The sequence below is a fragment of the Stenella coeruleoalba genome, assembly GCF_951394435.1.
Source record: "Stenella coeruleoalba genome assembly, chromosome: 16".
Classification (NCBI taxonomy): Eukaryota; Metazoa; Chordata; class Mammalia; order Artiodactyla; family Delphinidae; genus Stenella; species Stenella coeruleoalba.
In genome coordinates this window covers 64,929,461-64,944,866 of record NC_137162.1, presented here as the reverse complement: position 1 = coordinate 64,944,866, position 15,406 = coordinate 64,929,461, and the positions used below count along the sequence as shown (strand labels likewise).

The 15,406-nt window shown below is 39.1% G+C and overlaps 1 protein-coding gene across 14 annotated transcripts in view; it reads right to left on the bottom strand.

Annotated features, from left to right (window-relative positions):
• The window catches only part of CTNNA3 (catenin alpha 3), a 1,677,393-nt gene that overhangs the window by 720,943 nt on the left and 941,044 nt on the right, over window positions 1-15,406 (bottom strand). For all 14 annotated transcript variants that reach the window (XM_079899786.1, XM_079899790.1, XM_079899787.1 and 11 more), the window contains one exon: window positions 4,478-4,630. In XM_079899786.1, the coding sequence (XP_079755912.1) occupies window positions 4,478-4,630 (153 nt within the window). The remainder of the gene's footprint in view (window positions 1-4,477; window positions 4,631-15,406) is intronic.

Sequence of the window (15,406 nt, the reverse complement as noted above, 5' to 3'; positions counted from 1 at the left end):
GGCATTCTTCCGAATAATAGTTACATTACCACATTAAAGCTACAAACTTTATCTCTGAAGTGGGCAAAGTTCTTTAAAGATGTTATCAAATTGTCACAAACTCCTGAAGGAGATGTGGAGCAGGGTTTATAGTGTCTGTCTGCTTTTGATAACTAATGGCAAAGCCATTTGCTAATATCACTGTGTAGTATTATTTTAAAGTATCTTTGTACAACAGAGTAGGGAGGTACTCAAATAATTGGGATCAGGCATATATGTCAAGTCCAGTTACTGGAATCCTCAGAGTCAACTTTTTAGAGAGGAAGAAAACTGAGCGAGTGTGATGAATGTGTTTCTTCATTTAAGACAGATCTGTTGAGAACTAGCTTATAGACTTTGCTATGAGAGGAAGCTTAAAGCGATAAAAAATAAAATCCTTACCCTCTAGATTTACTGAATATTTTTCTTTTTAAGATAAAATTAATATTTTAAATTTCTTGTCTAATAGGTATTATTGGTGGAAACCAGTAGAGTTAATGGTGCCCTAAGACACCATCAGTGCAACATCAAAGTACTGGGGAGCACCATTCCATAAGCACATTAGTCATTAATTGCTACTCACTATGTGAGCTTAATTTTTAAAAGGCCAACCTCGACTCCTGCGTCTCATTCTTATTGTGCCTTGGTGGATCCAAAAACACAGACTAATTTGGATGTTCAAAGTAGGAAAAGCTTTGCATAACAGTTACTTAATTCAACATAAGTAAAATAAAATTAGCTACAAGGATCTAAGTTCTCCAGTTATTGGCACTGCCCAGGGTTTTATAACCATCATTTCACCCATGGTCACTTTATGCTAAACTTACTACATGGTAATAAAATAGACATGACTTCACTAGAGAATGGGAATGTTCAGGCCCTATTTATTGGCCACTTTTTTCCTCATTCTCATTTCTTTCACCAATACTCCAAATCCTTTTTGTTTTCTAATTATTACTCACAGAATTTCTCAAGGCTTTGTGATTTTGCTTTGTGTTCAGTTCGACTTTTTATTATTCCTTTCGTAAAAGTTACCAGTTAACCATTATCTAAAGCATTCCTTTAACAGCATGGACTTTTTCTTCAAAGATCTGATAGGAATTCTTTAAAAATAGACTATTTTTTTTCCCACTTATGTCTTACTTCAACAAGTTCACTTTTAATTTTAAATTTCTCTGACAAACATAGTTGAGGCATCAAAACCCAAACACATTGAAAATAGCTTTTTCTTGAAGTCATTTAGTATCGAATCTGCGCTGCTATGTCAAATAACCCAGCTTGGGAATAAGATGGGTATATGTGCTTGTCTGTGTAGGGGGGTGGTAAGGAAAAGGGACATGGAAGACTGGTAACCAATCCATACAAAGTGAACTCACAATGTCCTCTGAAACTGATATATTTCAGTTCTCTTATTTCCTCAAACTCTGCCCCTGACACTCCTATCTCAATGTTTGTAGTAAATTAATGATGATTTTCTCTCTTGCTTTGGTTAGACAGCTCCTTTCAAAAAAGAATTTTCCTGGGACTTAAATGCAGCCCTTTGTTTTTTCCTTCTTGATATATATAAACAACCTAGTGTTTGAGCAGTATACTTAATATGCCTATATCTCTTAAAGAGCTAGGAGTCTCTCAACTGTAACAAGTATTTCTCAGATCTTACAATTTTAGAAACTGGTAGTGACCTTAGACATTATCTTGTTTAACCTTCACTTTACAGCTAAAGCAAATGAAGCCCTAAGAAGAGACGTGTAAAGGTGGCCACAAATACTCTGTGCTCCTTCCAGTGAGACGTGGAGTCTCCTGCTGCCTCTTCTCTCCTTGTGTTTGGGCAGGCTCTGTGGTCGCTTTGATCAATAAAGTACAGCGGAAGCTGTACCCTGCCAATTGCTGGACCCAGGCCTTAAGAGAATGTCAGCTCTACTTCCTGTTTCTGGCTTGCTCTTGGGACTTTTCATCTCAGAACTCAGAAACTATGCTCTGAGAAGCTGAAGCCACATGGAGAGGCCACGTATTTATTGGCTGGTGCTCCAGTTGACAACCACAGCTAAGCTCCCAGATGACAGCTAGCATGCACTTTCCATCATGTGAATGTACCATCTTGCTTGTCTAGCCAAACCAAACCTTTGAAGGGTTCCATCCCCAGCCAGTATTTGACAACCAGCACATGAAAGAGACCCTACATGAGAACTGCCCAGCTCTGCTCAGTCAACCTGCAGATCAGTAAGAGAATAATAAATGATTATTCTAAGCACTAAGTTTGGGGATGGTTTGTTAACTAGTAAAAGCTTACTGGAACTGAAGACAAGTTTCTAAGTAATATCAGAGTGAGAACTGGAAGACTCCAAAGCCAGCATAATCTCATAATGTGTTAAGGGAACCAAGAGTTAAATAAGACCCATTCTCAGTCCCCTAGTAGCTCAAAATTCCAAAATCTGTTATTGTTTCAGATTCACATGAACTACAGAATTTTCAAAATCCTTAAACATTTAAAATAGATTCTTAGAGCTCTATCTACATAGCAATAAACTGTCATTTGGTAATAAAATAAGGTAGTATTCTCAAGTGTTTCTGGAAGGCAGTGCCTTACTAATAAGCATCATGAAAGAAAGAGAACTTTAGATAAATTGATTTGGGGAAATTCTGACTTAAAGAGAATTCTTTATATCTGGATTTTTCAGATACGTAAAATCTCCAAGAGGAGAAATAGAACTTCTTCCCCAGAATCGTGGGATCAAGGAGTCCTTTATTGAGCACCTCATGAGATTTATGTTTCATTAGAAACTAAACTGAAAAATAGGAATAAGGATCCAACGTTATTAGCGCAAACCAACTTTTACTTTCAGAATATTTCACCAAAAAAGTTATTTTCATAATCTGGTGCTCCTTCAGCTTAGAAAACACATCTCTAGACAAAAGATTTATGATATTTAGGAGCCACACTTTGTTAGGTGCCTTTAACGACCTGCTCCTCTGTTCTGCTCTCCTTTAATTTTTAACATTTTCCTTTGGGAATAGTTAGTAAATATTTGAGGAATGAGTACAAGAAGGAATAAATAAAACTAGATAAGTAATAAATAGTTGAATGACTTAGTTAAACACGGTAAACCTGGAAATCAGCTTCGACTCTCATTAGCTTGTTTTAGGTTTTGTATTTTTATTTCCACGTAAGGCCAATGGGAATTACATCAGCTGCCCTGTCTCACAGAGTTCTTGGCAAGTTCAAAGATTTCAAAGTCATAGGTGGGGCAGTTTTAGGGCTGAAATTCTTAGTAATCATCTATCTATCCACTCTTATTTTCTAGATGTGAAGACTGGGACCCAGTGGAAGTGCTCGCTACGTCGGAAACTTCCTTCCCAGTTGATCCACATTAAAGATGTTGGAAAAGTCCTCAACCTTAGTAAACGTCGTATAGAACGTTTACTATACAACGTTTCTAATTCAAGGGGGGACTATTTCTAACACAAGTTTTACAAGCAATTTGGGCCCCCAAACACATATTTCATCACAGAATTCATGGCCTATATAGGAAGGTGTGGCAGTCAAAACATTTAATAATCAGCATAGCACATAGCACTGACAATGAGTACGGAGACAAGCCATAAACAACTGATAGAGTCACACTGATGGGTACCAGCAGTGTATCGGTCTAGTACAAGGATCTGGTCAACCACATTTTCCCCTTCCTTCCAGTGTTTCCTGGACTTGCGAGTACTGTCACTTTACTGAGGTTAGGAATTCTTCCATTCAGGCTTTCTCTTATACCGTGGTTGTATTATTGATGTCCGTAAGACAGTAAATTCCACTACCTGTCTTCTAGGAATCACCCAGCACTTCATAGCTCCTTCAGCAATATGCCCCCCTGCCCCCCAAATCATGGTGCATTTCCATGTTTCCAGTTTCCAAGCAGGAGGAAATTACAGTTTTATCACCTCCTCTTGCCTCTACTGGGACATGGACAAATCCACTATCCCTACTTAATTATTCTGTGTTTCTCTATCCCTGTATACCCTACATTCATGTCCTATAGTCATGTTTCATAGTTGAATATGATTTGAAAGGCTGAAGGAGTAACAACCATGAAAAGATGGGAGAGAAACAATAAAGTGGCATGAGAGAAAGCATCTAATACTTTTAAGTTAGAATAGGAAGAAAGTATTTGTAAGGATAAAACCTGTGTTTAACCAGGTGTGGGTATGTGTGTGTGTAGCTCTGAAAAACATTAAGAAAATATATCGATCATATTTTCATAATTCTTTCTAAATAACTTGCTCCTTTTCCAAGCCAATGGGGGATAGTTTATACAATTTGACATACATACCTTCATAGTACTTTGGCCCAACTCTGCTTCATTTGCTATAAGTGGACAAAAGGTTTTATTTGAATCCAATTCAGCTATAAATGCAGAACGAGAGCCCTATTCTCCTGGATTTAGAGTAGTTACAGTTCTAGCACACTCACCTCTACAAGCCTGCTGGTGTGTTCACGAAATATCGCAGCATATTCTTTTATTTCCTTTTCCCGGCCATTCTTGGCAGCTTCAATGAGAACCAAAAGTGGGACTGTCGTATCCAAAAAGGAGTCTGACACATGATCTATAATAGCCTTACGGAGCTGAGGAGAAATAAAAAATTCAGGGTTTTTTTTTTTTTCCCAAGAAATAGTTCTTGTTATTTCCTATTTTTACAATCTCAGTAATTACAAAATTTCTTTTATATGTATTTTTGCACAGTCTCTAAAATCATAATATCTAAGACTGTATGAATGTCACTTACAACGCTAAAGCAAGCTAAACATCCAAGAAAAAAAATCATCGACCAATAGCTCTCTTGCTCTCAAAAATGACTCTTTTTCTTAAATTGTACTTAGCCCAGAGGTCAGATTATAAGTGATAGTACTGTATTTTTCCCTCAAAGAAATTGCACTATTGTAATGTTTATGCATGTGTACAAACAACATTGTACATCATGTATTTTCATAATTACAAAATTATAAAATGTTTTCTACTTTGTTGGAAGAACTCATGATAAATTTTGATTAGCTGAATTGTAGACTTCAGGGTAATTAAACCAAGTTAGATCACTGATTATGCCAGTGGGTAACATTAATAGAGCAAGGAGAATCAAAAATGAGTCTGATGTCCAATTTTCTCCATTTGCATTAACTGTTCTTGCCCTCACACCTTAAGTTATTAAACAAGTATAACATTCTACTACAATTAGTTCTTTTAAATTAGATTATGTGTAAGCTTATAAATGACAATCAGGCAATTACTCTACTCAGCAGATTTTATGAAATTTAAAACTGAGTTGGAAAATTAATGCATTGTATTTATATAATAGTGAGTCCTTAAAGATCACAATATCTTGAAATGTTTCATTAACAATGTCAGTGATTACGAATGGCTCCAAAGTTTTTGGTCAACTCCCTCAATTTAATAATCTCTGTAATAAAGATATGACTAGCTATCAGACAGGGAATTTGTAACTTGCCTTCTGTGAAAATTGTATTTTAGAATATTTTTTAAAACCAGCAGACACTTACTCTAGTTTTGGATTACATTAGAATTAATATATTTTCAAGGGGTTCAATGATATAACTACATGAAAAAAAAAGCACTGTCTCTCTTCCTATAACAATTGTAGGATAATAAATCCATAATAATTATAGATTTGGGGGAGAAAAATACCTTTGTCTAAGACAATGGAGCTTTCTCAGAAGAACTGTGAAATTTTTATGGCTATCAACAATTTCACAAAGGCAGTAGGAAGATCCCCAAGGAAAGATTCTGCTTAGCATGCAGAACAGCAAATCACTAATGGCAACTAATTAACATTTACTGAGCATTTACTTGGACAGGGTGTAGAGTGCTAAGTGTTTACAAGGCAAAGGGTAGACCTTGAGTGAATGAACTGTTTGATGTCCATAAAGAGTGGACCAGGGAAGTCAGGCAAGAGATCGTAAGTTAGGAGTTGCGCTGGGAAATGCAAGTTGTGTTAGTTCCACGTACATGAGAGAAAAGTAGAAGAAATCTCTCAGAAGGGGAGCTGTTGCCAATGACCATCCCTCCCCTTTATCCTTTTCTTCCTTCATTTGTAGCCAGAACATATAGAAGGGAGGCTAAGAGGAGATTTACACTAGAGATATGTGGCTGAAAGCCAGCATACATATGGGAGGTAATTCAAGCCAAGGAGGTGAAGAGAATCATATAGAGGAAGATGCACAGTGAGATGTCCAAGAATAAAATATTAAAAAATATTACCACTTATGGTAGTCGTGCAGATGGAGAGTAGGACCAAAAGAGAGGCTGAGATGATGGCCAAGAAACAAAGAGGGAAACTTTCAAATAAACCTCTGTATCAATGCTCTTCAAATGAACTTATCCTACCAAACACAATTATAACACCCACATTATGGATGTGTTGAATCTTCTTTTCTGTGTATTTGATTTCATTCAATTCAACAAGCATTTCTGAACACCATTTCCTTACATTTCTACCAAGAGCTAGGTATTGTGATAAATGTCAGGTTGGAAACACATGATCCCTTATAATCCTCCAGAATCACAAGTATCTAGTGTGACTGGAATGTGGTGGTAGAGAAAAGATTGAAATAGAGTCTCATTAGGCACAATGGAAATAATGAAAGGTATTTCAGGCAAAAGAACAAAATTCAGACAAAAAGATTAAAAGATGACAGAAGGAAATGGCCAGAAATCGGTGACTTGTGTTAGACATGAGTGATACGCTTAAGAGATAGCAAACCATCAGCAGGCACGGAAATATCCTTCCCTTTGAAAGCATCTTCAACCCATGCAAACAAACAGCACGATTAATGCAAACAGCCCACAGTTTTCTCACAAGGTTCTCTCTCTTACTGATTCCTGATCATTTACCATCACGTTCATAGCTATGATTATAGGCTACATTAGAGGCCTTTGGTACTTTACATCTCATCCACTGGACCAGTCTCTGATTTCAAGTGTTGCTGGGGGGTGGGGACAGTTCCACGTCCTCCAAAGACATCCCACCTCGAGTGCATTCCATGCTTCTTTTTGTTATTCTTTCGCAGGGCCTGCTCCAAGTCTCTATGAGATTCTCAGCTCAAGCACAAAGAGCCTCAAAGTTCTAGAGAGTCAATACTACTGGGAGCAACCCTCAACCAATGGGTACGGGAGCTACTGGATAAAATTCCCAGCTTCCATCTATTGGTCAGACAATTCTGGGAGGCATTCTGTCACTTCTCAGAGGTCCTTAAGCAACTGTTGCCTATAGTGATGCCCTCAATCGCGTGTCCTTTCCTCCTTCCCTGCCTGTTCTCTTATGCTTGATATTCTTTTACACTTGCTTCTTGGAAGTGCCTCTCAAATAAATAACCTGAATAAAGGCCCCAGTCTCAGGATCTGCTTTCAGGAGAATCCAATATAGACACATTTATCCGGTGTTAGTGCTGTTTGTTCGCGTAGCAAGTAATAGACTCTGAGGTCTTATGTAAACTACCCATTGGTGATCACACTCTGCCACTTCTGCTTTGCACACCACTGGGTTTAATTCTGCTATCTCCTGTATTATGGCTGACCATGAAAGAGGAAATATTATGAGATCAGACCACAAATGAACATAGGGACAAAATATGGAAGACCCCGAATGCCATGCTAAGTAATCTCCTTTATATGTTCTGACATATTCATATGGAATTTTTTTCATTTCAATTGTACATTACCACTGATGAAAGTGGTTTGGGATCTCACATAAAATATTTCTCTACAGTGGAATTCCAAAAGTGACGGCTGTATGTGCAAACTGTAAGAAAGACCTGCCCACCCTCTAACCCCCACCAAATAAAGGAATAGAAAAAATGAAACTGTGTGTGAAAGAGGAATGGAAAGAAGAGAAACTGTTTTAGAAAAGAATCACCCTCAGGGAAGTATAAAACTTATATTTGTGTATTACTAATGCCATTTTAATTTTAAGTCACAAGCAAAATATGACTTTCAAACTCAATTAACTAATAGGAACTAAATCACCTAATAATTCAGCATATACCTACTGTGTCAATTTAATGAGATGTGTATCTTATGGATACTTAATATTATTTGATGACAAGAATGAGGAGAAGGAGGTACAAGAACCTAAACACATTTTTCTGAGTGTGGCACCGGTACTACCAACATGGAAAAGAGATGAGTACAGCAATTCAGCAACTCAGCAGCTAAAGAATCAATCAAATTGTTGTGTTTCTTTTTTTGTTTTCACCAGAATCCTATTTTATTTGACATACCTTAAGTCTTTATTATGGCCTTTATGAAACAGACAATTATTTCTCAATATATATAAAAAATTTAACCTGCCTTTAGTGTAATCAAATATCTTAATTTTCTAATGAAGTAAAGAAGGTTTAAAATCTTCCTTATTAAGAATTTTAATATGCATGCAGTTCTCAAATAAATGAGAAAAGAGATTAAAAGAACAAGAAAATTGAAATTCTAAAAACATGTAAAATAAATAATAAGGAAGAAAAAAATTTATAATAGTAAAATCAGTGTATTACACACTAGAAGTTCTGAAGGTGAATAGGTCATTATTCCTGGCCCCTGGCATAGTGGTTACAAATTTGGGCTGGGTTTAGATGGATGGACCTGTGCTGAAACCTTGGCTCTACCAGTCAGCTGGGTAATGTTCAGTAAATTGACTCACCTGAGAGGTTCAGATAGTCATACTATGGCATTACTTCTTGCTCCAGGGATAAAAATCAATAATGTAAGGACTACAGTGGGTAGAAAGCATTTGCTAAATGAGAAATGTTGTCATAACTATCATTTTAAGGATTTAAAATCCAGTGTGAAGAAAAATCCACTAGAGAAGAAAAAGACAAGCAGTATATGATTACTGCTGAAGACAAGCAGTATATGATTACTGCTATAATACAACTACCAATGCTGTAAGTGCTCTAGGAAGAAAAAGAATAATTCCAGCTGATAAAAATGGCAAAAGTTTCATGGGAGAAATAGCATTTATGTTAGTCTTGAACTTCCTCAGTCACTTGGGGGTTGGGTAGGGAGAGTAAGGGCTTAGGAAAGGCACCACATTGAACAAGCCATATATACAAAGATGCATGTGTATCTGGAGGTGAGTATGGAAGTGGTGGGAAATCTGGTGAATAGCAAGTAGACTCTAGCCAGAGAACAGGTTAGTGTGCTGGTGTGAAGCAGGAAGAACTGAGGAAGAAAGTGAAAGGAGAAGGAACGTTAAGAATTATGAGGACTGAGAGGAGACCTTCAAGATGGCAGAGGAGTAAGACGTGGAGATCACCTTCCTCCATCTACATGTGGAACAACTCCTACAGAACACCTACTGAACGCTGGCAGAAGACCTCAGACTTCCCAAAAGGCAAGAAACTCCCCACCTACCTGGGTAGGGCAAAAGAAAAAACAGAGACAAAAGAATAGGGACGGGAGCTTCCGGGAAGATGGTGGAAGAGTAAGACGCGAAGATCACCTTCCTCACCACAGATACACCAGAAATACATGCACACGTGGAACAACTCCTACAAAACACCTACTGAACGCTGGCAGAAGACCTCAGACCTCCCAAAAGGCAAGAAACCCCCCACGTACGTGGGTAGGGCAAAACAAAAAAGAATAAACAGGGACAAAAGTATAGGGACGGGACGGGCACCAGCGGGATGGAGCTGTGAAGAAGGAAAAGTTTCCACACACTAGGAAGCCCCCTCGCGGGCGGAGACTGCGGGTGGCGGAGGGGGAAGCTTCGGAGCCGCGGAGGAGAGCACAGCAACAGGGGTGCAGAGGGAAAAGCGGGGAGAGATTCCCGCACAGAGGATCGGGGCCGACCAGCACTCACCAGCCCGAGAGGCTTGTCTGCTCACCAGCCAGGGTGGGTGGGGCTGGGAGCTGAGGCTCGGGCTTCTGTCTGAGCGCCGGGAGAGGACTGGGGCTGGCAGCGTGAACACAGGCTGCAGGGGGTTAGTGCGCCACAGGCTAGCCGGGAGGGAGTCCAGGGAAAAGTCTGGACCTGCCGAAGAGGCAAGAGACTTTTTCTTCCCTCTTTGTTTCGTGGTGCGCGAGAAGAGGGGATTAACAGCGCTGCTTAAAGGATCTCCAGAGACAGGCGCGAGCCGTGGCTAAAAGCACGGACCACAGAGAAGGGCATGAGACACTAAGGCTGCTGCTGCTGCCACCAAGAAGCGTGTGTGCGAGCACAGGTCACTGTCCACACCCCGCTTCCGGGGAGCCTGTGCAGCCCGCCACTGCCAGGGTCCCGGGATCCAGGGGCAATTTACCCCAGAGAACGCACGGCGCACCTCAGGCTGGTGCAACGTCACGCCGGCCTCTGCCGACGCAGGCTCGCCCCGCACTACGTGCCCCTCCCTCCCCCCGCCCCCGGCCTGAGTGAGCCAGAGCCCCCGAATCAGCGGCTCCTTTAACCCCGTCCTGTCTGAGCGAAGGACAGACGCTCACCGGCGACCTACACGCAGAGGCGGGGCCAAATCCAAAGCTGAGGCCCTGGGAGCTGTGAGAACAAAGAAGAGAAAGGGAAATCTCTCCCAGCAGCCTCAGAAGCAGCGCATTAAAGCTCCACAATCAGCTTGATGTACCCTGCATCTGTGGAATACCTGAATAGACAACGAATCATCCCAAATTGAGGAGTTGGATTTTGAGAGCAAGATTTGTATTTTTTCCCCTTTTCCTCTTTTTGTGAGTGTGTATGTGTATGCTTCTGTGTGAGATTTTGTCTGTATAGCTTTGCTTCCACCATTTCTCCTATCCATTTATTTTTTAAAGAATTTTCTTATTTTTTTATTTTAATAACTTTATTATATTTTATCTTACTTTATTTTATTTTACTTTATCTTCTTTTTCTTTTTTTCTTCCCTCCTTCCTTCCTCCCTCCCTCCTTTCTTTATTTCTTTCTTTCTTTCTACTTCTACTAATTCTTTCTTTCTACTTTTTCTCCCTTTTATTCTGAGCCGTGTGGATGAAAGGCTGTTGGTGCTCCAGCCAGGAGACAGGGCTGTGCATCTGAGGTGGGAGAGCCAACTTCAGGACACTGGTCCACAAGAGACCTCCCAGCTCCACATAATATCAAACGGCAAAAATCTCCCAGAGATCTCCATCTCAACACCAGCACCCAGCTTCACTCAACGACCAGCAAGCTACAGTGCTGGACATCCTATGCCAAACAACTAGCAAGACAGGAACACAACCCCACCCATTAGCAAAGAGGCTGCCTAAAATCATAATAAGTCCACAGACACCCCAAAACACACCACCAGACGTGGACCTGCCCACCAGAAAGACAAGATCCAGCCTCATCCACCACAACACAGGCACTAGTCCCCTCCACCAGGAAGCCTACACAAACCACTGAACCAACCTTAGCCACTGGGGACAGACACCAAAGACAGTGGGAACTACAAACCTGCAGCCTACAAAAAGGAGACCCCAAACACAGTAAGATAAGCAAAATGAGAAGACAGAAAAACACACAGCAGATGAAGGAGCAAGATAAAAACCCACCAGACCTAACAAATGAAGAGGAAATAGGCAGTCTACCTGAAAAAGAATTCAGAATAATGATAGTAAAGATGATCCAAAATCTTGGAAATAGAATAAATACAAGAAACATTTAACAAGGACCTAGAAAAACTAAAGATGAAACAAACAATGATGAACAACATAATAAATGAAATGAAAAATACTCTAGATGGGATCAATAGCAGAATAACTGAGGCAGAAGAACGGATAAGTGACCTGGAAGATAAAATAGAGGAAACAACTACTGCAGAGCAGAATAAAGAAAAAAAATGAAAAGAACTGAGGACAGTCTCAGAGACCTCTAGGACAACATTAAACGCACCAACATTCGAATTATAGGGGTTCCAGAAGAAGAAGAGAAAAAGAAAGGGACTGAGAAAATATTTGAAGAGATTATAGTTGAAAACTTCCCTAATATGGGAAAGGAAATAGTTAATCAAGTCCAGGAAGCACAGAGAGTCCCATACAGGATAAATCCAAGGAGAAATACGCCAAGACACATATTAATCAAACTGTCAAAAATTAAATACAAAGAAAGCATATTAAAAGCAGCAAGGGAAGAACAACAAATAACACACAAGGGAATCCCATATGGTTAACAGCTGATCTTTCAGCAGAAACTCGGCAAGCCAGAAGGGAGTGGCAGTACATATTTAAAGTGATGAAGGAGAAAAACCTGCAACTAAGATTACTCTACCCAGCAAGGATCTCATTCAGATTTGATGGAGAAATTAAAACCTTTACAGACAAGCAAAAGCTGAGAGAGTTCAGCACCACCAAACCATCTTTACAACAACTGCTAAAGGAACTTCTCTAGGCAAGAAACACACGAGAAGGAAAAGACCTACAATAACGAACGCAAAACAACTACAAAAATGGGAATAGGAACATACATATCGATAATTACCTTAAATGTAAATGGACTAAATGCTCCCACCAAAAGACACAGATTAACTGAATGGATACAAAAACAAGACCTATATATTTGCTGTCTACAAGAGACCCACTTCAGACCTAGAGACACATACAGACTGAAAGTAATGGGATGGAAAAAGGTATTTCATGCAAATGGAAACCAAAAGAAAGCTGGAGTAGCAATTCTCATATCAGACTAAATAGACTTTAAAATAAAGAATATTTGAAGAGACAAAGAAGGACACTACATAATGATCAAGGGATCGATCCAAGAAGAAGATATAACAATTGTAAATACTTATGAACCCAACATAGGAGCACCTCAATACCTAAGGCAAATACTAACAGCCATAAAAGGGAAAATTGACAGCAACACATTCATAGTAGGGGACTTTAACACCCCACTTTCACCCATGGACAGATCATCCAAAATGAAAATAAATAAGGAAACACAAGCTTTAAATGATACATTAAACAAGATGGACTTAACTTTTATAGGACATTCCATCCAAAAACAACAGAATACACATTTTTCTCAAGTGCTCATGGAACATTCTCCAGGATAGATCATATCTTGGGTCACAAATCAAGCCTTGGTAAATTTAAGAAAACTGAAATTGTATCAAGTATCTTTTCCGACCACAACGCTATGAGACTAGATATCAATTACAGGAAAAGATCTGTAAAAAATACAAACACATGGAGGCTAAACATACACTACTTAATAACTAAGTGATCACTGAAGAAATCAAAGAGGAAATTAAAAAATACCTAGAAACAAATGACAATGGAGACACAACAACCCAAAATCTAAGGCATGCAGCAAAAGCAGTTCTAAGAGGGATGTTTATAGCAATACAATCCTACCTTAAGAAACAGGAAACATCTCGAACAAACAACCTAACCTTGCACCTAAAGCAATTAGAGAAAGAAGAACAAAGAAACCTCAAAGTTAGCTGAAGGAAAGAAATCATAAAAATCAGATCAGAAATAAATGACAAAGAAATGAAGGAAATGATAGCAAAGATCAATAAAACTAAAAGCTGGTTCTTTGAGATGATAAACAAAATTGATAAACCATTAGCCAGACTCATCAAGAAAAAAAGGGAGAAGATTCAAATCAATAGAATTAGAAATGAAAAAGGAGAAGTAACAACTGACACTGCAGAAATACAAAAGATCATGAGAGAGTACTACAAGCAACTCTATGCCAATAAAATGGACAACCTGGAAGAAATGGACAAATTCTTAGAAATGCACAACCTGCCGAGACTGAACCAGGAAGAAATAGAAAATATGAACAGACCAATCACAAGCACTGAAATTGAAACTGTGATTAAAAATCTTCCAAGAAACAAAAGCCCAAGAACAGATGGCTTCATAGGCAAATCCTATCAAACATTTAGAGAAGGGCTTCCCTGGTGGCACAGTGGTTGAGAGTCCACCTGCCGATGCAGGGGACACGGGTTCCTGCCCTGGTCTGGGAAGATCCCACAGGCCGCAGAGAGGCTAGGCCCGTGAGCCATGGCCTCTAAGCCTGCACGTCCGGAGCCTGTGCTCCGCAACGGGAGAGGCCACAACAGTGAGAGGCCCGTGTACCGGAAAAAAAAAAAAAAAAAAATCATTTAGAGAAGAGCTAACACCTATCCTTCTCAAACTCTTCCAAAATATAGCAGAGGGAGGAACACTCCCAAACTCATTCTATGAGGCCACCATCACCCTGATACCAAAACCAGACAAAGATGTCACAAAGAAAACTACAGGCCAATATCACTGATGAACATAGATGCATAAATCCTCAACAAAATACTAGCAAACAGAATCCAACAGCACATCAAAAGGATCATACACCATGATCAAGTGGGGTTTATCCCAGAAATGCAAGGATTCTTTACACAAATCACTAAATGTGATAAACCATATTAACAAACTGAAGGAGAAAAACCATATGATCATCTCAATAGATGCAGAAAAGCTTTTGACTGAATTCAACACCCATTTATGATAAAAACCCTCCAGAAAATAGGCATAGAGAGAACATACCTCAACATAATAAAATCTATATATGACAAACCCACAGCCAACTTCGTTCTCAATGGTGAAAAACTGAAACCATTTCCATTAAGATCAGGAACAAGACAAGGTTGTCCACTGTCACCACTATCATTCAACATAGTTTTGGAAGTTTTAGTCACAGCAATCAGAGAAGAAAACGAAAGGAACCCAAATTGGAAAAGAAGAAGTAAAGCTGTCACTGTTTGCAGATGACATGATACTATACACAGAGAATCCTAAAGATGCTACCAGAAAACTACTAGAGCTAATCAATGAATTTGGTAAAGTAACAGGATACAAAATTAATGCACAGAAATCTCTTGCATTCCTATACACTAATGATGAAAAATCAGAAAGAGAAATTAAGTAAACACTCCCATTTACCTTTGCAACAAAAAGAATAAAATACCTAGGAATAAACCTACCTATGGAGACAAAAGACCTGTATGCAGAAAACTATAAGACACTGATGAAAGAAATGAAAGATGATACACACAGATGGAGAGCTATACCATGCTCTTGGATTGGAAGAATAAATATTGTGAAAATGACTATGCTACCCAAAGCAATCTACAGATTCAATGCAATCCCTATCAAACTACCAATGGCATTTTTCACAGAACTAGGACAAAAAATTTCACAATTTGTATTGAAACACAAAAGATCCCGAATAGCCAAAGCAATCTTGAGAAAGAAATACGGAGCTGCAAGAATCAGGCTCCCTAACTTCAGAATATACTACAAACCTACAGTAATCAAGACAGTATGGTACTGGCACAGAAACAGAAATATAGATCAATGGAACAGCATAGGAAGCCCAGAGATAAACCCACACACAGATGGTCACCTTATTTTTGATAAAGGAG